The sequence below is a fragment of the Haliotis cracherodii genome, unplaced genomic scaffold (genome assembly GCF_022045235.1).
Source record: "Haliotis cracherodii isolate W230 unplaced genomic scaffold, xgHalCrac1.p SCAF_15, whole genome shotgun sequence".
Classification (NCBI taxonomy): Eukaryota; Metazoa; Mollusca; class Gastropoda; order Lepetellida; family Haliotidae; genus Haliotis; species Haliotis cracherodii.
The window spans coordinates 711574-735912 of record NW_027266270.1 but is presented as its reverse complement, the minus strand read 5'-3'; the positions used below and the strand labels follow the sequence as shown (position 1 = coordinate 735912).

Here is a 24339-nt window from a genome sequence, read left to right as displayed (position 1 = left end):
CTATTCACAGGCTGCTGGAGATGGTCAGCTGGTCACCATTCAGGTCCCTAATAGCCTGCTGTTGCCATAGTAACTTTTCAATCACAGCAGAGAACCATGAATACTTAAAGACCTGACCTATGTGTAAGTTTCAATATAGGATGAATACATCAACAACTACCCAAAAAATCATTTAGAAGATTTTAATACCATTTACATTAACACGTATGTATGTCAATTCATTACCATCTTTATCCTTGAACAAAGGACCCAACCCTCCACGCTCAAGATCTTTCAGCAGAGCAAATACGAGAAACGTCAACAGTGCTCATCATCAGTGCATCCCATCAGTCTATTTAAAGAGGAAAGTCTGCTTAAAATTATGAAATGACGAAAGGTATATTGTCAAACACCTCTTTCTACATATATCATATGTATAGGGGGCACTAAGTTTCTGAATTGCGTCCCTTGGGCACGCCAGAAACCTATGATTGTAGGTTCATATCCTGGTTATGTTTCTAGGTTTGTCAGCACCAAAGTGGTAAACCTCAAAAGAGTTGTTAAACCAAAACTCACTAACTTTCTCTTCACATTCATGTTTGATAGAGAAAAGACACATCATAACTCGGGTTTTACGACGAGCATAAGTTATACGCCCTTAGTTATAAATAAAATTTCTACCACAGATACTCAACAAAATGAGTTGGGGATCTTGAACATTTTTGGGTATATCTTTTGTAGTGAAGATTGAGCACACAAGTTCATAAAAATATCCCTATTTATGATCCTAACTCTTTTGGTTCAGTGTCTATAATCCCTGTCTGGTCCAAGCATTACTTGAGCGGATGTTCTGACTTGGAATGTCTTCGTAGCGAGGCAGCGTAAGGGAAGGACTGGCCACACTCGACACACAAGAACTTACTCCTGCCACCAGCTAGCGTTGTTTCAGGAACAACATCTGACTTCGATGTCTTGAATGAAAGCTCTCGAGTGTTCCCACAGTTTGTTTTTGGCTCTTGTGGTGTTACCTCCCCTTGAACAGACCGATGTCTCTTGGACTTTCTCTTTTGTTCTGGTGTGACCTCCATTTCAGCAGACTCAAGTTTCTCGCAAATCAGCGTCTGGTCTGGTGGAAACTCCTCTATCACTTCATCTTCAACATCGTCCTCTAGGAATGGACTTTCACGTCTCAGATCTCGCCAACTTATTTTGGCAGAAGTTGGCAGCTCTGAATCAGGATGATCTGTTTTAAAATGCCGCCTCATGGCTGAAATGGTCTTAAATGTTTGGTCACACGCGGAACACTTGGTTCGTTTTAGATGTTCAGCATGTTCTCCTTTGTGCTGCAAAAACCTGGCTTTCCCAATAATCACTTTCAAACACATGTGACACTGGTACTTCTTGATTGGTTTGGAAGCAGATGCAAACACAGGTGGACTCAGGTGTGTTTTGGAATGCCTTTCTAAACTAAACTTTGACGAAAACATCTGATGGCATTCTGGGCACTCAATTGGTGCAGACGTCCTCCGGCAGTTGCTGACGTGATGGCGGTGGTCCTGGAAGTTCACAAACACAGCCTTACATTTCTGACACTTAAACTGCTGGCACACTCGGGTCACATGGTTGTTTAGACCAGTTTTGGAAGGGAAAGACTTGAAACACTTTTCACATTTGTACTTCCTGTAGGGATTCTGGCCAAGATGGTCGAGCTCGTGCAGCTTATGGCCACTCCGGGAAGTGAACTCTCGGCCACAGAACTGACACTTGAACCTCACGCCCTGGTGGACCACCTGGACATGCTCCTGCTGCCGAGCCTCGCTGGTGAACAGGCTGGTGCAGCGGTCACACTTGTAGTAACGGAAAGATATGTTCATGTGTTCAAACACTTCAGTTCCTGGCTTCGGAGTTGCAGTTTCTGTGCCATTTCCAAACATGAGAACTGGTCTGGCTGGGTCTGAAGTGATGACAGGTTCTTCATCTCCAGGTTCTTTGTACTCACCGGGATGATGAACAACAGAACCATCAGATCGGAGGACTGGCTTCACATCTTCAGTACATCCTGGCCCACCATAGTGGGTCATCTCGGCATCATCCATGCCATCATAGTTGGGCATCTTGGCATCATCCATAGCACCAAAGCCACGTCCTGATGCTGCCGATGTCCCTCGGCCATCCACGGCTGTTCCATCGGGAAGCAGGATGGGTTTGACATCCTCTGCCCCACTATCACATGCCAAGCCATGTGCGTCCTCATCCATTCTGCCCTCATGCCTGTTAATCTCTGCAACATCATTGGATACTGTTTGTTCAAATTCATCTTTGCTCATGGTCACTGCTTCCAGAAACGTTTCTTGTTGCTCAAGAGTGTCTTGACCTATTCCTATTTTATCACTGTCATCCTCTTCCTGTTCACACAAGTTGTCCTCGTCCTTGTTCGGTAAAACCACCCATTCTTGGTCCTCGTCATCGCTCCAGGACACGCTGACCACGTGAGGCTGACTGTCTCTTGCTGCATCTTCTTCAGAATCTACTTCATGAAAGGGTGTCTCATCCACACCCTCAAAAGTTCTCTCATCCATGACCTCAAATGTCGTCTCATCCATGCCCTCATCCACACCCTCTGTTCTTTCATCGATACCATCAAATGTTCTCTGATCCACACCCTCTGTTCTTTCATCGATACCATCAAATGTTCTCTGATCCACACCCTCTGTTCTTTTATCGATACCATCAAATGTTTCCTGATCCACACCCTCCGTTCTTTCATCGATACCATCAAATGTTCTCTGATCCACATCCTCAACTGATGTCTCTTCACCAACATCTTTGGCACCAGGATTGGAGTCCGCATCTTTTACCGTGTCAAACTGTGCCTCACATTCCCAATGGTTCGGGTTCACACAATCTTTCGTGTTGTCAGTTTCTATTTTGACATCAGCCAATATGCTATACTCCCCATCCGATGTCCGAACTATTTCATCTTTATGTGGACGGCTTGTCACAGTTTGTATTTTTGGAACACTTCTCCATTTCCGGCTGACTGCAGGATGTTTGACCTCGAGCTCCGAACCCCCAATCTCTTCTCCCTGGTCCCGCAGCGATCTCCTCTCATCCAGAGGCTGATAGACATTCAGTCTTCTCAGAACCACAACAAAGGAGTTACAAAAGTTCATGACCGTTGTCATACGAAAAAATTTCCCCAGTTGAAGTATTTCATGGACAGAATACTCGTTGATGAACAAACTTCCTTCATACAGGTAGGAGAGGAAGTTGGTGATGGCATCGTCGCTGACCCGGAAGGGCACGGTTATGGTCAGCATAGGCGTCTGTCTCGTGACAGGGCAGGTGGACAGACAGAACGGTCGTGCGATGTTGAACACCAGTTGGTGAACCTGAAACAGATGTGAGTGAGTGAGTGAGGTTTTACCCCGCTTTTAGCAATCTTCTAGCAATATCACGGCCGTGTACCCATGTGGGAAATCGAACCTGGGCCTTCGGCGTGACGAGCGAAAGCTTTAACAAATAGGCTACCTGACCGCCCCTTGAAACAGATAAATGGTGAACACGGATTTAATGGCTCAACAATGCTGGTTGCAGATGCTCTGCATACGATGTTGGAGATAAACATTCTCTGTTTTTCGATGTACAGCTTAGTTACCTGTAGATTTAACGGCTCCAGAACGCTTGCTACAAATGCTCTCTATACAATGTGGGAGATAAACATTCACCAGAACATGATGCCCCATTACAAGAAGGCACAGAAAAACTCACCAGAACATGATGTCCGTTTATGAGTAGGCACAGAGCAATGGACAACACTCACCAGAACATGATGTCCGTTGACAAGGTGGAACAGAGCAATGGACAACTCACCAGAACACAATGCCCATTGACAAGGAGGAACAGAGCAATGGACAACACTTACCAGAACACGATGCCTATTGACAAGGAGCAACAGAGCAATGGACAAAACTCACCAGAACACAATGCCCATTGACAAGGAGGAACAGAGCAATGGACAACACTTACCAGAACACAATGCCTATTGACAAGGAGCAACAGAGCAATGGACAAAACTCACCAGGACACAATGCCCATTGACAAGGAGGAACAGAGCAATGGACAACACTCACCAGAACACAATGCCCATTGACAAGGAGGAATAGAGCAATGGACAACACTCACCAGAACATGATGCCTGTTGACGAGAAGGCACAGAGCAATGGACAACTCACCAGAACACAATGCCTGTTGATGAGAAGGCACAGAGCAAAGGACAACATTCACCAGAACACGATGCCTGTTGACGAAAAGGCACGGAGCAATGGACAACACTCACCAGAACATGAAGCCAGTTGGTGACAAGGCCCAGAAACATTCACCAGAACACGATGCCTGTTGACGAGAAAGACAACACTCACCAGAACATGATGTCCGTTGACGAGAAGGCACAGAAACACTCACCAGAACATGATGCCTGTTGACGAGAAGGCACAGAGCAATGGACAACACTCACTAGAACACGAAGCCAGTTGGCGACAAGGCACAGAAACATTCACCAGAACACGATGCCTGTTGACGAGAAAGACAACACTCACCAGAACATGATGCCCGTTGACGAGAAGGCACAGAAACACTCAGCAGAACACGATGCCCGTTGACGAGAAGGCACAGAAACACTCAGCAGAACACGATGCCCGTTGACGAGAAAGACAACACTCACCAGAACATGATGCCCGTTGACGAGAAGGCACAGAAACACTCAGCAGAACATGATGCCCGTTGACGAGAAGGCACAGAAACACTCAGCAGAACATGATGCCCGTTGACGAGAAGGCACAGAAACACTCAGCAGAACACGATGCCCGTTGACGAGAAGGCACAGAAACACTCACCAGAACACGATGCCCGTTGACGAGAAGGCACAGAAACACTCACCAGAACACGATGCCCGTTGACGAGAAGGCACAGAAACACTCACCAGAACACGATGCCCGTTGACGAGAAGGCACAGAAACACTCACCAGAACACGATGCCCGTTGACGAGAAGGCACAGGTCACAGAACTGTCTGGTTCTCCAGAAGTGCGACACCTGGGACAGGAAGTGTTCCTGAAATCCGTTCTTCTCAACCTTCTTCTGGATTCGTCTGAAACATTCAAAACATCATCAGGTCAGTTAGGAATGGATTGAGGACAGAACAAGGAGACTCTGGATGATGAGAGAGTCGGGTTAAACACCACTTGCAACAGCAATACATGATGTGTTAGCTTGATGTGGTCCAAAGTGATGCAGGTCTTAGACATTTACCACTCTGGAATGTGCTGACAAACTGAGAAACATTACAAGGACGACCCAGGATTTGAACCGAACATTATTGTTTTGTGGCCCGCCTAAGGGAGGCAACTTTGAACTACTGGGCCAACCAAGCCCCAAGTATGTCATACAGGCCCTGAAACAAATATATCCAGTACAGCCTATGCAAGTCTAGATTTCTGCAGTATCTGAAAATGAAGAGTCTCTGGGATCCTTTTTTATTATATTTTTATTGAGATAATTTAATGGTTTGTTTCTGAAAGATGTTCATTTCAGAGACTAGATGTTAGTCTACCGAGCCCACTCTGGAAGGTGAAGCTTGAAAAGAATAACAATGGTTTTGTAACTATATCATATAATTGGTAGGTGCCCACTACGGTGTCTATTGATCAATCAGGGTGACCTCTTGTCTACGCGGCAATTCAATTCCTATAACTCTGTGTAGAAATTCAGTTTGGTCTGTTTTTACATTTTTTCCCCTTTTTGTTGTCGAAAAAGTATTATCTTACACGAGGAAAGACTATTCTGGTGAATATACTACACAAAAAAATGATGGGAACACCAAAATATTCTGTTATAAAAAGGAACATTTAATGACATGTGATCGTATCATTACAATTGTGCATTAGCAGATTATCAAGCTTCAAAACAAAAACATTTACAGGTAGCTGTCATTGAAAAGCACACACGAACAAGTCGAATAAGAAAGTGGGGGTCAATAATGGAAATCACAATGCCAATAGCGAGTGTGTCCTCCACGTTGATTGATGCATTCGGTGCATCTTCGCCTCATGGATCTTGCAAGGGTGTGAGGGGTAGCCTGTGGAATCGCCTGCCATTCCATTTGGAGCCACTGAACCAGAACCTGAAGAGCTGGTGCAACTCCATGATTGTCCCTGACACGTCGTCCCAGAACATCCAAAAGATGCTCAATTGGAGCCAAATCCGGTGAATATGCTGGCCACTGCATCAGTCACATTGTTCTGTTGCAGGAAGTCTGTAACGACTTTAGCACGATGTGGTCTGGCATTGTCATCTTGCAGGATTGCTCCTGAACCAATGTTGTTCAACTGTGGTAGGGCAAGGGGGCGCAATATCTTGTCACGATACCTCACTCCATTCAAATTGCCTTGAACAAGATAGAGAGGTGTTCGGTGATGCAAACTGAGGCCTCCCCATACCATCACAGAGCCACCGCCAAACCTGTTTCTTTTTCGTACAGTGGCATCATCATAACGTTCTCCATGACGTCTCATAACCCTTACCCTTCCATCATTATGCTCAAGACAGAAACGGGACTCGTCAGTGAAGAGAGTCTGGACCATTGTTGATTATCCCATCTCAAATCTGCCCAGGCCCAGGCAAGTCTTGCAGCTCGGTGATGAGGACGAAGATGAGGACGTACAGCTGGACGACGTGACCTTAAATGAGCAGCTCTGAGCCGGTTCCTGCTGGTTGATACGCTTACGTTGGTGTGTGTTGCTTGTCGGAGTTGCAGTCTCAAAGCACTGGCTGTTGTGAACCGGTTCCGAAGGGCTTGCAGCACAACGTATCGGTCATCTGCCGATGTCTGGAACCGTTCCCTCAGGCTGTGAATGACAGACGGTGACACTTGACGACGGGCAACATTCATTATGGATGCACCATCTTGTAGCCACGCTATGGCCCTACTCCTGTCGTGAATGCTTAACGGTCTTCGCTGGGGCATGTTTAAGGAAATGTGTAACTTTACAGTTTCTGAAGCTTCTTTATAAAGAAAAGTTGCCACCAACTGCATAGGAATTCCGACTTTCACGTGCACTAGGTTGTTGTGTTTTGGTATTTGAATCTGACATGGCGAGGGAGTCTTTCTGCACCTAAGTTATTTACTGTTTTAGCTTTTAATCAAATTGACCAAATTCTTAAAAAAATGAGGCACTTACAAAAATGCATGACTCAACACGTCATTTAAAGTGCCCTCAGTGCACACAAAAAGTTGCATTTACTGAAGTTCGTAAATGACAAAGCCACGTTAAGTTTTATACATGGCTATGAAATTTAGGGGTGTTCCCATAATTTTTGTGTGTAGTATAGTAACATACATTCATTATGTTTGTATTAATGTACTTTTGAAAAATATTTAACAGTAATCTTGACTCAGAAAGGGAAAATGTTTAAAAAAAAATCATGCAAAACAGAAGGGTCAATGGGTAACTGCAAACTTCATGTGTTGAATTTTGTAATAAAATTTATATCATTAGAATTGCAAATGCTTGAGGAACACTACAACGAATTTTAAAAAAATTATTTTTGCCAACTTCCAGGCGAAAAAATATCAAAAGCAGGAGAAATGTGTTGGAATTGCTGGGCAAACCGTTCACGTGTGTTCAAGGGAGGTAACCAAGTGCCGCTTATTTACCATCAGCTGCCAAGAAGAAGAAGCGGCAATAAAATATACACCTCTAAGTCTATTGTTATTATAAACATGTTGATAAAAACAGTATCCATTGACAAAAGCGACATTGGGGTCATCTATGCATATGCAAACGGAAAAGGTCAGGTAGGTAGGTACTACATTCAGTGTTCCCAAACAAACATGGCGTTGCTCTTGTCTGTCAGGAACTGTGTCCGAAAATTGACAATAAGGGAACTAGGATTATTAGGATGATTGTTATCATTATTAAAATAATAGTCTAAGATACCAAAAATCAGTGTCTAAAGGAGTGCAGTTGAGTATTAAATCACCCACCCTACAGGCCAGACTTCGCCCCCAGTGACTATTTCCTGTTCCGGCAAATGATATCTGCCCTACGTGGAAGACGCTTCCAGGATGACAAGGACATGAAGGCTGCCACAGAGGCGTGGTTAGAGGGCCAATCTGCGGATTTCTATAAAAGTGGTATTAAAAGCTTGAAGGACAAATGGAAAAAGTGTATTGAGGTGAATGGAGATTATATTGAAAAATGAAAGTGCAAAAGATACTCTACGACTTGGTCTGATATTGAAGTTGCAAAACTTATTGAACGCCAGCTCATATGCCGCTGTCTGAAGACAAGTTTCAATTGTCACTTTACTGATTATATATTGTCTGTCTGACTAAAAACACGGATATTTTTACATAATATATTTATGTGTACATTCCATAAAAACTAAGATACCGTTTGAGAGATACCTTAATGCCGAGCGGGCAACAAGTAACAACAAGTACCATCTTTTAATGTCTTTTGAAATGACTCGGCCGGGATTGAACCCCGGACGTTCCGCTCTCTGGGCAAACACTTTACCACTAGACCATGGAGGTTCTGACATATGCTAATGAGAGACAAGATAAAAATCATCATCATCCACTAAGAGCTGTCCTTTTAGATTGTTGCTGGTCATAGTCTCAGAAATCATGGCTAAGGGCAATAACTCTTGCCCCGGATATTATATAACATTGTTCATGTGGCTATCAGAATGGTCAGTTGCGAATGTTGCGGGTGTTACACGCTGATGGTTTATGGAGGGCCATCCCTCAATTCTATGGTCTCAGAGCTCCAGATTACTTCTTGAGCAATTGAGTTTTTATTTAAATTGGGCTATTACCGGTACATTTTTTCACTCAATGAGTGAACATCTTAAGATTTAATAAAAATGAAATAATGTTTTAGATGTATAAAATGGTTCTAAATATAGGCCTGTCTCGGAAAGTAAATTAGCTCGGGTGTACACATGCTGAAAACGCTTCATTGGGTATTTAAGCGTGCTGTTGTTATACATTTGAGTTTTTCATTTAATGCATGCGTTTCTGTGCTCAAGTTAATTGAAAGTGATTGGGTTTCAATTATTTCAAGGGGTATTTTACGCAAATATGCTGCTTATCTGTAGCTCTGGGTCTCTGTTACCCGTCAAAACAGATTCAATTTGGCGTAAATGTCAACAAAGCTGTGAAAATGATATGAACGGACCAGTGAAAATCTGTGATGACACTAGGTGTCTATAAAACAATGTCAGTGAGTGAGTTGGGTCTAACGCTGTTTGTAACAGTATTCCAGTTATAAGACGGTGTGTCAGCTTAATGTGGGAGGAAAGCCTGAAGTGGTGCAGGTCTCAGACGTTTACCCCTTCGGTGAAACCCACGAGCACAGTTTGGTGCTAAGAAACCAAGAAACAAAATCATAAGTTTTTGGAGTGCCGAAGGGACGCAACTCTGCACAGCGAATCGTGGCACCTCAGACGACCGGGCCACCCGTGTCCCCCCAGGTGTCTGTGAGTAAATGTAAGTGATTGCTGCCTGACATTGCACAGCCAAGCTCCTTCCATGCGACTGTAGCAGAAAGTCACAAACTTGTGCTCGTGGCACACACCAGCTTGGTGTTTCTGCACAAATTCATGTCATGACGATTATTATTTTCAGACAGGACCACAAAAAATATCCTATCAACATTATGAAATAAAGATAATCGCCATTATACACACACATTAATAATTATACAAAAGAACTGCATATCAATTCTTGTCTCCTTTGGCAAGAATTGGTCTTCAGCAACCCATGCTTGTCATAAGAGGCGACTAGTGGGATCATGTTGTCACTGACATGTCATCGTATCCCAACTGCATAGATCGATGCTCATGATGTCAATCACTAGATTGTCTGTCCTAGACATGATTAATTACAGACTGCTGTCATATACCTGGAATATTGTTATGTGTGGCGTTTAACAGAAAGAACGGAAGAAACAAATAAATCTGATCAACTTCAAGTAACACTGACACCGTCTTCCCATACGTCTCGTCTTCATCCGAGGCGAAGGAGTCACTGCATTTCAAGACCATACAGTGTTTGGGTTGGCTGCGTTTCCTCGGGCTGTGTGTCGGCTTGGCGGAAGACTTGCCCCTGTTCTTGTCATCGGGGCTTTCGGGAATCTTCGGTTCAGGTGATCGGCTTTCTGAAACAACATTGTGTCAGTGAATTAAATTGTTTTTGAAACCATGGTAGTAATATTTCTAAACATCAGTTGATTCCAAATACAATGGAACAAAAAAAAAAGTATCAGAAAAAGACAAAGTGAGCTGGGCTCACTAATATAATAACTTCAACACCCAACATATTCTAAGTTCAAAAGCAATATTTCCACATATCAAATCAAACTTTGCATGACACTTTTCCTATTGGTAAAGAAACTGTACCCTTAATTGGAAAAGAATCCATGAAGCAGTTTTCAAGTAATAGGTCGCTCAAGTGTTAAAGTAAATACAAATTCTAAGTTTAAAACATGAAAAAACCCATATTTTTTCAGAAAATACACATATCAAAATTAAACTTTGCACTGCACCTCTTCTATTACTATATTAACTGTTCCCTAAATTTGAAAAGAATACATGAAGTAGCATTCTAGTTAAAGGTCGGACAAATGTTTCATTTAAAATATTCTAAGTAAAAAAATGAGAAAATCCAAATATTGAAATCAAACTTCGCACAGCACCTCTCCTATTGATATAGAGTTTCAAAAGAATCTGTTTGGTAGTTTTCAAGTAATCTGTCGCACACAAAAAATGTCATCGGTAGGATGGATGGAAGGATGGAGGAATTCCTTGGTATAACTTTATACCCCGCCCCAAGGGCACTTGCTATTCATGTGGATATGAGGGGTAATGCATGGTATTTGACTATTTGTTATTCCACATGGGGCCTACTGAAAGGTGGCAGATTGTCCCTTTGTCCGTCCATGGCAGCCATATTGAAAAAGGCATACGGTATTCGACGTAATAAGCGCCCAGGGCGCTCTCAAAATTAGAAATAGGGGGCTCTTATTAGAATATTATTTTGGTGAAAAAAACAGAGTTCAAAGATAAATTTCGTGGTTTATGCTGACAGCCTGAAATGTTTAATTTAATTGCCCATAATTAAGGGTGCATATAACACACGAGTGCATATTGTACGCAAAAAATAAGTCTTGTGAACATTGATCAATCGGAAAGGGTGCTAATTGGGATTCTTCACTAGCCAATATATTAGCAAATACCGCCGTGGGCGCTTATTAGAACGGGGCGCTTATTACGTCGAATACGGTATTCGGATATCGTTCAGCCATTTCTGCATGTATTTTTATGAAATTTGACCTGGAACGAGTGTGTGATTTTCAGAATAATATATGATATGTTTTCTGGGCAAATTGACATATTGTTTTTCCAGCTTGTATGTTTGACTTTCAAGGACTGTTTTTCTATATTTAGAAACCCATCAATGGCTGTCAATCATCCATCTTATTGTTTTTGAATTGTACAGAACTTTGGTGTAGGCGTAGTTTATTCCTTGTGAAGTAAGGTCAGGTGAAATTGGGTTTAACGTCGTGTCCCAGATTATTGCACATATATAGCGACGTGTATGCACGTGCACGCGTGTCTGGCTGCTTGTACTACCCGGGAGGATCCAGGGTAGAATAGGTCTTCAGCAACCCATGCTTGCTGTAAAAGGCGACTATGCTTGTCATAAGAGGGGACTTACGGGATCAGGTGGTCAGGCTTGCTGACTTGGTTGATGCATGTCATCGTATCCCAATTGAGTGGATCGATGCTCATGATGTCAATCACTGAACTGTCTGGTCCAGACTTGATTATTTACAGACCTCCATCATATAGCTGGTATATTGCTGAGTGTGGCGTTAAACAACAACAAACAAACAAACAAAAGCTTGTATTTGTCAGGACTGATACCGATTTTTAGTGCTAGCTCACTGAGATACCATGCCACAGTTTTACATGAATAGCCCACACAGACACACTATACTGACTCCGAGCCGACCGAGCTGATCAGTCCTTGTTTTAGCCCCTTTATGCCGAACTCCGGACAGGGTAACAGCAAGTACCCTCTTTCAACGTCTTTTGGTATGACGCGGTCAGGCATCGAACCCTGGACCTTCTGCTCTCAAGGCGGACGCTCTACCACTAGACCATGCAGGCGGTCTCCTTGTTAAGTGTTAAATGAGTGTTCCTTGAATGTTGTGTACTAAATACACATACTAATATAAACATGATAAATGCAACATGTATAGATAGAATATATACACATAATATACATTTTATATAAAACATATATATATGACGTGACAGGCTGAGTGTACGAGAAGTGATGTAACCCATTAGACATGCATTTATCATATACTGGTGCATGGCAGTACAAGCTGATTTAACTTGGAATGTAAAACAAATTGCAGCGCCATGTTGCATTCTTTATTGTCAACGTCTTGTAGCAGTTTAGTGTCCTTCTTGTGCACAGAGAATTTTTAGTGCACATATTTTTTTCTTTACACATGACGTCTTTTGTTTGATAGGTGCTCATTTTAATTTTTTTTTATTTTGGGGCCATTATTAGTATGTAAATAATGACCTTTATTTGTAACATTTATTCTGTAATATTTGACAGTTATTGCTCACTTGTGTCTTTTATTTCAACTTTGTATTTTTGGACTGAATGGCTGCCAATATAAGTGCATCATCTCCTGATTCAATTTCACAAGGTATTCTCGCCAGGGGTTAGGTTATCATAAACATGCCTGCCAGAAGTCAAACAGGTCCAGCTTAAATGTTTCCAGAATTGTGTGCAGAAGTATCAAAATGTCGGTGCAGAATTTACAAAAATTGACTGCAGAATTTTTATTTTTTGGCTGCAGAATACAGTGAAGACGAAGTTATTTGACAACCCGATCAATCAGCATGATCAGGACATGTTCTAATCCCAAATCCCTGGTTAGTGGATCAGCCTACATTCATATTGAATTGTCCGCTTGGTGGTGAGAATACATTTATAACATAACCCGAATGTAGGACTGAGCAAGAGTGAATGTTGTTTTATGCAATTGTTAGCAATGTAATCCAACAGGTCACACATAACAGCCAACAGGCCCCAATTAAGTTGGTTGTGAGGACAAGTAGTGGGATCCCAAATGGTGCACCCCATGAATATTTCCTGGCATACTGCATTGCAGCATCCGCAATACGGATATAGAGGGCTCACCCGGCCAGCAATATCAGTGATGACAACATTCTAATCATGTTATTAGGAAATATAACCATATGCCTTAATTTTTGTTTACTTTTAACTCTTAAGATTTAAAAACTTTGATATACTTGAAGACTGCTAACAATAATAATTAAGTAGACATGGTAGGTTATACAAAGTGTCTGTCAGCACTCTGACAAAATGATCACATTTAGGAGCTAATGCTGTTGGTATGTCAATAACATCATAAAACGAATAGTGCTGGATCACAGCTAGGCATACATGTACAGATATTGTGAAAATCCAGTGACTAGCCTACATGTAAATATGTAGAGGAAAGCGAACAGCTCTCCTAGCAGACGACGGATTGCTCAACGGAAATCACGCGGACCTCATGGGAGTGTCCACGACAACACTCTCGCGCTGTCATCTTGCGAATGAACATCGCCATTTTCAATTACAGGTGTGCGTTTGTGCCGTGACATCTACACAGAAACCAGAAGCCCCTGTCTTCAGTTACACCAACATACAGCTACACAATATATGTGCTGTGCCACCTACCCGTGTCGCCCTTCGTGAGGTTGAAAATCGACGGAACAGACTCCTGTGTCCGTATCCCATTTTCAAAATGGAGGCTGCAGACTCGCGAACTGTGTGTAATTCTCCCATGGGGGGTGCCGCTCTTCACAACGTTCGCCACCCACTTGCGGGCGAGTTTAGGGGTCTTCCACGGGAAACGGTGCAGGGAAGGGCGTTCTTCGATCGGACCTGAGTTAGGTTTGAAGGAACAGTTTTCTACTATGCACTGGGACGCCATGGAATCACAAACTGGGCGTGCAACAAAGTCCAACAGATGATTGGTAGATTTTCTAAGGGGCACAACTCGTGACGAAACTGTGTCATTACATAGTGTTTGAACATAACAACGTTGTTATTTTCACATATCCGGTCACTGGCGGTCAGGTTACATTTCTACATTTGGACACAGTGCATTTTGCATTTACTTCATTTTGCGCGCACTGACAGACAGTTTTAAAATTTAAACTGGTACATGCTATGTTTAATCAACGGACTGTACATCACGTAAATTAAATAAAATAGCTAATTTTAATCATTCGTATTCAATAGATATATATTTATTAAATCAACTAAAATAATGAATTAGATACACATATAAACCACCTATAAAATGTTTAAATTTATAAGTTATAAGCTTGTTTGTTTTGTTTTTAATTTCAGAGCAAAATATTAATCTGAAATGGACCTAATCAACTCTAACATACATACATACATACATACACCAAAGTGGTAGTTAATTTTAGGACATGCATCTCTCTGGGCTTACATTCAACACTGTTACAAGCCGCGTGACACATTTGAAATAATCTTTTAGCGGCGTAAAACTCACTCACTCGCTCACTGAACGATTTAACATTCAAATGACAATGATCGCTTTGTAGATACGAATTTCTTTGATATAAAACAAAATTGGTTACATTGATTACGTTCTCTATAAATGAAATAATTAACACATTATTTTAAACGGGAAATCTGTGTATTTGTATTTGCATGGTTGGCGGAAATGACAAAATATATCGGATAAAACAAGTATTTGTAATACGCGTCAACTAGCTGACGTCAGCAATGGTCTTTCTTCAGTTTGCAGTAAGGGTTGAACAACGAGACTGACGAGTCATCCTATGTCAGTGAGTATATATCTATCCGCCGTCATGTATAGCTTGAATATTGCTGAGTGCGGCGTTAAACAATAAACATCACTATTAAAGACAAAACCATTCGACATACAGTCAAAACAAAAAGTAAGAAACCAACCAACTGGACATCAAACAAAAGTAGCGATTAAAAGAATAACGGGCAACGTGCAATATCGAGTGAATTTTATCCTGAACCACTACACAATATCAATCATTGGATTGTTTCGTCCCGATTCAATTATTTGTTGCCAAGTGCAGCAATCAAACAAACATTCGACAATCTGGCTCAAAGTTAAAATCCTCCTCAGTTGTAGTAAGAGATTGTATATTGTTATATATGATTTTCCGAGACGATTGTAAGAATGTTTTTATTTCGAAAGCGGTAATGACGTTAAGTCAGGATAAAACACACAAACGAAACTGTTTTTGATATTTTCACACATATATGTGGGGTTACTTCTAATGTGTCGTCATTGATTTTATTACCCACGTGGTGAAGATACAGGTGGTACGATGCTAAATCCGTACGTCACACGTGTGTCGTACAAGGTTGATCTTGTTTTATTATCTGTTATATAGAAACGGGCTCCGTACGTCCGTCCGTACGTCCGTCCGTCTGTCCGTCCGTCACGTTTCGGTTCCGGAGCATGACTCATAAACCGTTCAGTATTTTTTCATGAAACTTTGCAGGTCTGTCAGGTACATGCTGAACTGGTGCCTTTTGCAATTTAGAAATTTTAATTTTCTAAGTTGCCATGGCAGCAAGATGGACTTAGGTTCTGTGATGGTAGGGTTCGTTTCCAGAGCATAACTAAGAAACCGTTCAATATTTTTTTATGAAACTTTGCAGGTCTGTCAAGTACATGCTGAACTGGTGCCCTTTGCTATTAAGACATTTTAGGAATGTTTTTTTTTACGTTTCCATGGCAACAAAATGGACTTAGGTTCTGTGAGGGTAGGGTTCGTTTCCGGAGAATAACACATAAACCGTTCAATATTTTTTCATGAAACTTTGCAGGTTTGTCAGGTAAATGCTGAACTGGTGCCTTTTGCTATTTAGAAATTTTAGACATTTTTATTTTTTACGTTTCCATGGCAACAAGATGGACTTAGGTTCCAAACTCTTCTTTTTTTACAATTTCCATGACAAGTTCCACCTCGGTTAAAAAAGGTTAGGGTTTGTTTAGATTTAATTATGTCATAAATTCTGCAACAGGGGCGGGGGATATAGCCACGTTAGTGGCAAACTCTTGTTCGTTTTGATTGGATAACCGTGACCTCTGTCACACCGGGACTACTTTTTTCATTCATAAAAAAACGCGAGACGTCATTCATTTTGCAACCACAAGGCAGAACAGAAGAAATAAATGAGAACGAGAGATATTTACAAACACTTTATTAAACCAAACAAAATAGTCACACGTATCAAATTCGGTTTGCATTATATATAAGTTTTGCATAGAGCTCCTACAGACATGATATATAATCGAGCTATATCCATTTACAATGTACGACTACCGATCATTAGAGCGAGGGTCCCCATGAGCGTGACGCACCCGACCACTTTCACAACTTTCAATTTGATTTAACGTAAAAGGATAAGCTTGGTGAAATGAAGTCTGTTTAAACTATCTGGGCAGATCTAGACTTACTTGGGATGATCCGGTTGTGCCATCAGTGTCCCCTTCGAAGCGTATTTTGTGGCGCTGTTTCTGGAGGTGTTGATCATGAATGAACGTACACGACTGCACGACCAGATCACGAAAAGTGAACAGTTCTGATACAGATCATTCGAAAACTCCGTGGAAGTGTGCCTCACTTCTGATTTTGTGGCCCCAAACATCCCAAATGGGAACAATAACATTCACAATCTCTAACGTAAAAGGGGCGGTCGGGTAGCCTAGTGATAAACGCGTTCGCTCGTCACGCCGAAGACCCGGGTTCGATTCCCGACATGGGTACAATGTGTGAAGCCTATTTCTGGTGTCCCTCGCGCCGTGATATTGCTGGAATATTGCTAAAAACGGCGTTAAACCATACTCACTCACTCTAGCGTAAAAACGCTGTGAATAGATCACGGTTTTCTTTTCTTATTCCGGCTGTGACCTTGCCCTTCGATCGTACGAAGCTGTCACTGACATGCAAGCAGACTTGAGTTTGTTGATTTTCACTTCTTCTGTATATAGGGTGGTACAGTTAACATGAATCTGTTTTGCGAACATTCTGATTTCCCTCTTCCAAAATGGTACGAACATGATATAAATTTAGCTGATAGATCAAGCAAACCGAACCATTTTGATTGCACAGACGGGACACCGGCAGTGCGAGTGACCGACTGTTAGTCCGATTATTTAAAGCGCGGCGCTAATGTGACTTTTCAAATTTTCTTACAGGTGTCCTTCGTACTAACAACATATGGCGCTTCAATTACCATAAGTTGAAGAATGTCTTCCAAAAGCATCTTGAGCGTCGGTGCTGTTTTGTTTGCAAACACAACTGCAGGCACATGTAATGCGTATGCATAGAAATGTCAACAATACCCATATTTGGGCATATATCAATATTCATGCGCAACCCGTTTCAGTTTGGTCTGTCAACGAACGAAAGTTGTTATGTATTTACACTTAAATATGTATTTAACGTGGGTAATAAATAAAATATCACACTCATTCTCGTTAGATACCGTTTTTACGAAACTCGTGAACTTGCTATGGTATCTGACGAGAATGAGTGTAGTATTCTCTATATGACCTTATATTGATCTACCTGACGTCGACAAGGACAAATGTATATTACCTAAACAATAATATGACGCTTTGCAATATTATTTTTTTATTTAACTCGTGATTAAGACAATCACTGGATTGTCTGGTCCAGACTCGATCATTTACAGACCGCCGTCGTACAGCTGGAATATTGCTGAGTGCTGCGATAAACAACAAACAAACAAACAAGACAAGACCAGACATGTCAAGGCGGGAATATGACTATTTATAGTAACATGCTAAAATGGGGAATTCCCCGGAAGTTAATAAATATCTTCAAAACATGGCGGCGTGGTACGAATCATTGGTCACAACACGAGCTCAATTTGGAGAAGATGCTGGATGCATTCCGCAGAATTGATCAACAGTGAGTTTTAGTTAGAGGTAGATTGATTGCTGTTCTATTGGTTTATGTTTTAGATAGCGTGCCACGCCCAGAACCTACAGACATATGCGCGTCTGCATTCTACTTTCTCTTTCAGTTTATATTGGATTTCAAAGAAAAGTGACCAGTCGGTCTACTTCCCGTTTGTAAAATGAGAGGACATGGTGGTCGTCGTGGGCGAAGCCGGGGACGTGGAGGAGGAGGTGGAAGGGGAAGGGGAAGGAGAAGGGAAGGAGGACGTCACTTGGTATGTACGCTGGCATGACTTGAGTTGTATTTGTATTTCTGTGTAACCCTGACGGTCGACACGCGATCCTGCACATTGATGGTGGTGGGATCAGGTCTTGATTGCTGGACCCCATCGCGGCATCGGGAACTATTTTAAATAGTTTATGTTGCAATTTTATAGTAATAACCAGCGCCAGTGTGGTTGGCGACCGTTGTTTATGTTTAGCGGCAGACTGCCTAGGTAGTGGGAGAGTTACCTCCCTTGGTTTGTTTCGTTCTCTCTTCACATGTTGTTTGGCCATTACTGAGGAGTAAAGCTACAAGTATATTGGAATACCTGTGTTGGGTTGTGAATTGCGAGGGTCCAAGCTGGCGTGGTGGCAGCGGAGACGATCATCCGCATCTCTGAACACGGCAATTAACCTGACTTTCGCAGTTACTACACGAATAAGTGTGCAATCTACCTGGTCGACATCGCCACGATAGCGCGGGTATTTCAAGTAGGCCTACTAGCATAACATCATGGCAAACACTCACAGAGCTCCGAAACAGTGGTCTCTCACGAAACATGAAACTGTTAATTCGTTTGAGACTTGGAAACAAAACCTACTATATACATTATCACTGGACACGAATTTTGCAACATTTCTTGCTGACGGCGCCACGTGGGGAAAACGTACACGTGCAACCCCGTTACGAGGATTTGAAAATGATGGGGAAGACGTTGCTAGAGCTCAACGCAAGACAGCAGCGCAAAAGGTAACATCACTCGAGTTAATGTTGGGCCAAATCGCCAATTATTGTCCTGTAATTGCCAGGAACACCATTGTGAAAAGTTCAGTATCCATTTCAAGTATCTGGCAGACTATCAGACTACACTACGGCTTCCAGTCATCTGGTGCACATTTTCTTGATTTGTGTGACATACATCTCCAACCTGAGGAGCGACCAGAGGATCTTTACCAGCGCCTGTCTGCATTTGTGGAAGATAATCTGCTCAAACAAAATGGTGGAATCACTCATCATGGAGAGGCGATTGGCGAGGATGAGGAATTAACACCTACGTTAGAGAACATTATTATCCTGACTTGGTTGCGCCTTATCCATCCTGATTTGCCCAAGCTGGTGAAGCAACGATATGGAACGGAACTGAGATCCCGTACTCTAGCGTCAATTAAACCTGAGATATCACAGGCACTCAATTCCCTGTTAGATGAAATACATTCATCTGAGGATGCCAAGGTCATGAGGACTGCTACCTCTAGAGCAAACAACTTCACTCAAAGATCTAATTTTAGACCTCGCATACAGCAGACATCCAATAAACGTCGTTACCAGTCAACCTCAAAAACGTGTCCCCTCTGTCACACAGCTGGTCGTCCCAGTGACAATCACTTTCTCAGTGAATGTTCATACTTACCTGATCAAGACAGAAAATACATGGCTAAGGCACGTCAAATAGCTAGCATCCTGGATGAGTCAGAGGATGAAGATGGACAGTCCCCTCATACAGACACAGTATCAACACCTCCCGTTACTGCCTCAAGTGTAAACAATGCTTCAGTCAATAGAGTCAGTGTACGTCAGTCTCCATATATGAACGCATTTTATGGTCATAATGTCATATGTCTTACCCTCGACAGTGGAGCTACAGGTAATATGATCAGTCAGACTACTGCCAGGAGACTCGGCATTGCAGTCACCAAAAGTTCACAATCTGCCCATCAGGCTGATGGTTCATCCCCACTCCATATTGTTGGTGAAACACAAGTAACTCTCAGCCGTGACAATAAGGATTTTATTTTCGAGGGCCTTGTTGTGGAGAACCTTGATGTCGAATTGCTTGCAGGAACACCGTTCATGGAAGTAAATGATGTTGCCGTTCGCCCAGCTAAGCGCCAAATTACACTTGGAGATGGAACCACCTTCCAGTACGGCAACCAAGAAACCCACTCGTCACACCATACAGTAAGACGCGCACATGTCTTACGAGCGCCTAAGTCCCCTACAACAATCTGGCCTGGCGATTTCATAGAGTTATCACTCCCGGATGACCTGATCCACTCAGATGACACATTCGCAGTGGAACCACGTCTAACAGGTGATTTATTCAAAGACCACAAAGTATGGCCAGCACCAGATATAGTGTCCAGCGTTTCAGGGAAGATTAGAATTCCTAATGACACCAAAGAGCCTCTTGTCCTCAAGAAGCATGAGCACTTTTGCCAAGTTCAACAAGTATTCACCATCCCAAACTCTGAGACCGAGATGGTCGATAGTCAATCAGAAAGCATTCCTCTCAGACAGTCCACTACTACATGCAAGGTCAATTGTTCAGAACAGGTACGCATTGACCCAGATAACCAGTTCTCACCAGACACTCGCAACAGTTTCCACGCCCTCATAAAGGAGTACGATGATGTGTTTAATCCACATGTCCATGGATATAATGGCAAATCTGGCCCGTTCAAGGCAGTTGTCAACATGGGTCCTGTCCAACCCCCTCAACGCAAGGGACGAGTCCCACAATACTCACGTGACAAACTTGTAGAGCTGCAAGACAAATTCGATGAGCTTGAGAACATTGGTGTCTTCGTCAAGCCTGAAGATGTGGGGATATCAGTGGAATATTTAAATCCATCCTTCCTTGTCAAGAAGTCAAATGGTGGATTTCGTCTGGTTACAGCATTCACAGATGTGGGGCGGTATAGTAAACCACAACCATCACTCATGCCTGATGTTGATTCTACATTACGCCAGATAGCTGCATGGAAGTACATCATAACCACAGATTTGACAAATGCTTTTTACCAAATACCCCTGTCACGTGGATCAATGAAATATTGTGGTGTGGCCACTCCCTTCCGTGGAGTCCGTGTTTATGCCCGATCAGCCATGGGCATGCCGGGCTCTGAAACTGCGTTAGAAGAATTGATGTGTCGTGTGCTTGGGCACTTGCTCAAGGAAGGATCAGTGGCCAAGTTGGCAGATGACTTATATTGTGGAGGTAATACCGTAGACGAGCTTCTGAACAACTGGCGACGTGTTCTGCAGGCCTTGCAATTTAATGGATTAAAGCTTTCAGCTGCCAAGACTACTGTCGGCCCTTCTAGTGTGACCATCTTAGGATGGATTTGGAAAAATGGCTCAATTCAAGCAAGTCCTCACAGAATTTCCACCCTCTCTAGTTGCAACCGTCCATCTACAGTCAAGGGTTTGAGGTCGTTTATTGGAGCCTACAAAGTGTTAGCCCGGGTAATACCAGGTTGTGCTGGACTATTGGGTCCATTGGACACTCTTCAAGCTGGACGTCCTTCAGCAGAGAGAATAGTTTGGTCAGAGGTACTTATCTGTGCCTTTGGAAATGCTCAATCTGCACTATCCTCACATAAAACCATTGTTCTTCCTCGGAGGGATGACCAGCTATGGATCGTTACAGATGGAGCAGTGAAAAACCATGGCATAGGTGCTACTCTCTACATTACAAGGAACAACAGTACTCTTCTCGCTGGTTTCTTCAGTGCCAAACTGCGCCAGCGTCAAATGACATGGCTACCGTGTGAAATAGAAGCACTATCTATAGCTGTTGCCACCAAGCACTTTAGTCCTTACCTAGTACAGTCAAGCCTACAAGCATGTATCCTGACTGACAGTAAACCATGCGTTCAAGCATATGAAAAGTTGTGTCGTGGAGAGTTTTCAGCAAGCCCAAGAGTGTCTACCTTTTTGTCGACAGTGAGTAGATACCAGGCCTCTATTCGCCATCTCAGTGGTTCTGCAAATATTCCATCTGATTTTGCCAGTAGAAATGCATCCAAGTGTGACGAGCCCCTGTGTCAGATTTGCTCATTCATTCGTCAAACTGAGGACTGTACGGTACGTGGTACTTCTGTTCAGGACATCATGTCAGGGAAATCTAAACTTCCATACACCAACAGGAATGCATGGCTCGCCATCCAGTCAGAGTGTTCTGACACACATGCTCATCTCATACAGGGCACTCGCCCATCCAAGAAACAAACTGATGTTAAAGACGTAAAACGTTATCTACAGTCTGTGACCATCGCCAAAGATGGTGTGTTGGTGATTCAAAGAAATGAGCCTCTTGTTACCATCAGAGAGTGCATCGTCATTCCACGACAAGTCTTGGATGGATTACTGACTGCAATGCACATCCAGTTAAATCATCCTTCTGCCCACCAGTTGAAACTCGTTGTGAACCGCTACTTCTATGCTTTGGACATGGATCAAGCAATAACTAAAGTTTCAAGCGGATGTTATCACTGTACATCTCTTCAACAGGTCCCCCACACAGTTGTGGCTCAGTCATCTACTGATCCCTCAGAGATCATTGGAGCCGCGTTTGCTGCAGATGTAATAAAAAGAGAACGGCAACTCATACTTGTGTTGAGAGAATGTGTCACATCTTTCACCTGTACATGTGCCATTGAAAATGAGCAAAAGGGAACCCTACGTGAGGCTTTGATTCGCCTAAGTGTTGAGATGAGACCATTAGATGGACCCCCGGCGGTCATCAGAACTGACCCAGCTCCAGGGTTTAAGGCCTTAGTTCAAGATGACCTTCTCCGAAGTCAACGACTTTGCATTGAAATTGGTCGAATAAAGAACAAGAACAAGAATCCCGTAGCCGAGCGAGCTATTCAAGAGCTGGAGCTGGAGTTGTTAAAAATTGATCCTTTGGGGGGGTCGGTCACACCTATAACCCTAGCTATAGCCACTGCTCAACTAAATTCTCGCATCAGATCCAGAGGGTTATCCGCCAGGGAAATGTGGACACAAAGAGATCAATTTAACAACCACCAAATACCCGTTGGAGACAGAAAATTGATCCTAGACCAACATCACCAGCGAACTACCAATCATCTACACAGTGAGATGTCTAAAGCCCATATCCCTAGCCTGCCCACCCCTAACATCAGCATTGGCGACCTGGTATATCTACATGCAGATCGTAATAAATCACGGTCACGAGATCGATACCTTGTGGTTGTTAATGATGGTGAATGGTGCAACATTCAGAAGTTTGTGGGTTCCCAACTTCGAAGCACGTCATATAGAGTAAAAAAATCAGAGTGCTTCAGAGTTCCATGTCAACATGAACAGTCAAGTGGACTTCCTCAGCAATATGTGTGCGATGAGTCTTCGGATGGTGAGATAGATACTGTTCCCCAAAGGACTGAACCACCTACCCTTCCCATCGTTCCCCCAGTGCTAAATGAACCATACCATGACCAAGACATTTTAGTCAACCCACCAGAACATCCTCCTCTGGATAATCAGGATTCCTTGCTTGAAAATGTTAGTGACAATGACATTGTGAATACAGATGACACTGATGATACCGTGTATTCAACTCCAGTCAATGCACAAAGGAGGTCAATCCGAGCACGGCGACCACCTCAACACCTCAATGACTATGTTACCGATTTCTAACATGTTTATGTTGCTCTGTCCATCAACTGTGTCTGGATACCTTTTCGCATTTAGGCTATAGTTATGGTGTCGTATCAGCTTATATCACGTGATGTCAAGGATATCTACATCAGGTTTTAAGTTTTATTGTGACCAGTTCTTTTGGGTATTGTTTATGACAGTATGAGACTTTAATAGTAACCCATATCAGGTAATGTTTTACAAAGAAAAAAGGAGGTTGCGCCAGTGTGGTTGGCGACCGTTGTTTATGTTTAGCGGCAGACTGCCTAGGTAGTGGGAGAGTTACCTCCCTTGGTTTGTTTCGTTCTCTCTTCACATGTTGTTTGGCCATTACTGAGGAGTAAAGCTACAAGTATATTGGAATACCTGTGTTGGGTTGTGAATTGCGAGGGTCCAAGCTGGCGCAGTGGATAACATATCTTACACATGCATGTTGTTTCCAGCTTTTGTACTTTACATATGAGTGTTGTTTAAGATAGTCATGGAATCACGCCAAAATGCCAGTTAGACCTACGAAGTACAAACATAGAATGCAGAC

The 24339-nt window shown here is 42.7% G+C and overlaps 3 protein-coding genes across 3 annotated transcripts in view; 2 read left to right on the top strand and 1 right to left on the bottom strand.

The window, feature by feature from the left end:
• Positions 1-227: 227 nt before the first annotated feature.
• Positions 228-14077, bottom strand: LOC139461682 (uncharacterized). The gene is made up of 4 exons (XM_071243140.1): positions 13816-14077; positions 10027-10201; positions 5004-5127; positions 228-3371 (listed from the first exon to the last, which is right to left on the bottom strand). Exons 1-4 carry the CDS (start codon positions 14069-14071, stop codon positions 813-815), a joined length of 3114 nt encoding a protein of 1037 aa, XP_071099241.1. The 5' UTR covers positions 14072-14077; the 3' UTR covers positions 228-812.
• A 3939-nt stretch (positions 14078-18016) lies between these two features.
• LOC139462152 (double-stranded RNA-specific editase 1-like) overlaps positions 18017-24339 on the top strand; it is a 30406-nt gene continuing 24083 nt past the window's right edge. Inside the window, exons 1-2 of the mRNA XM_071243658.1 lie at positions 18017-18101; positions 18217-18366. Of these exons, the coding sequence (XP_071099759.1) occupies positions 18271-18366 (96 nt within the window). The 5' untranslated portion in view covers positions 18017-18101; positions 18217-18270. The remainder of the gene's footprint in view (positions 18102-18216; positions 18367-24339) is intronic.
• Positions 18925-23801, top strand: LOC139462582 (uncharacterized). Its single transcript, XM_071244421.1, has one exon. It carries the CDS (start codon positions 19125-19127, stop codon positions 23799-23801), a length of 4677 nt encoding a protein of 1558 aa, XP_071100522.1. The 5' UTR covers positions 18925-19124.

Bases quoted from the DNA above. Each gene is read 5' to 3' on its own strand.
- LOC139462582 (XM_071244421.1), top strand. From the start codon at position 19,125: ATGTTGGGCCAAATCGCCAATTATTGTCCTGTAATTGCCAGGAACACC.
- LOC139461682 (XM_071243140.1), bottom strand. From the start codon at position 14,071: ATGGCGTCCCAGTGCATAGTAGAAAACTGTTCCTTCAAACCTAACTCA. The intron at 10,202-13,815 runs GTAGGTGGCACA...ATGTTGTTTCAG, and splicing joins CCTCACGAAGGGCGACACGG to AAAGCCGATCACCTGAACCG. The intron at 3,372-5,003 runs GTGAGTGTTTCT...CATCTGTTTCAG, and splicing joins TCAACGGGCATCGTGTTCTG to GTTCACCAACTGGTGTTCAA.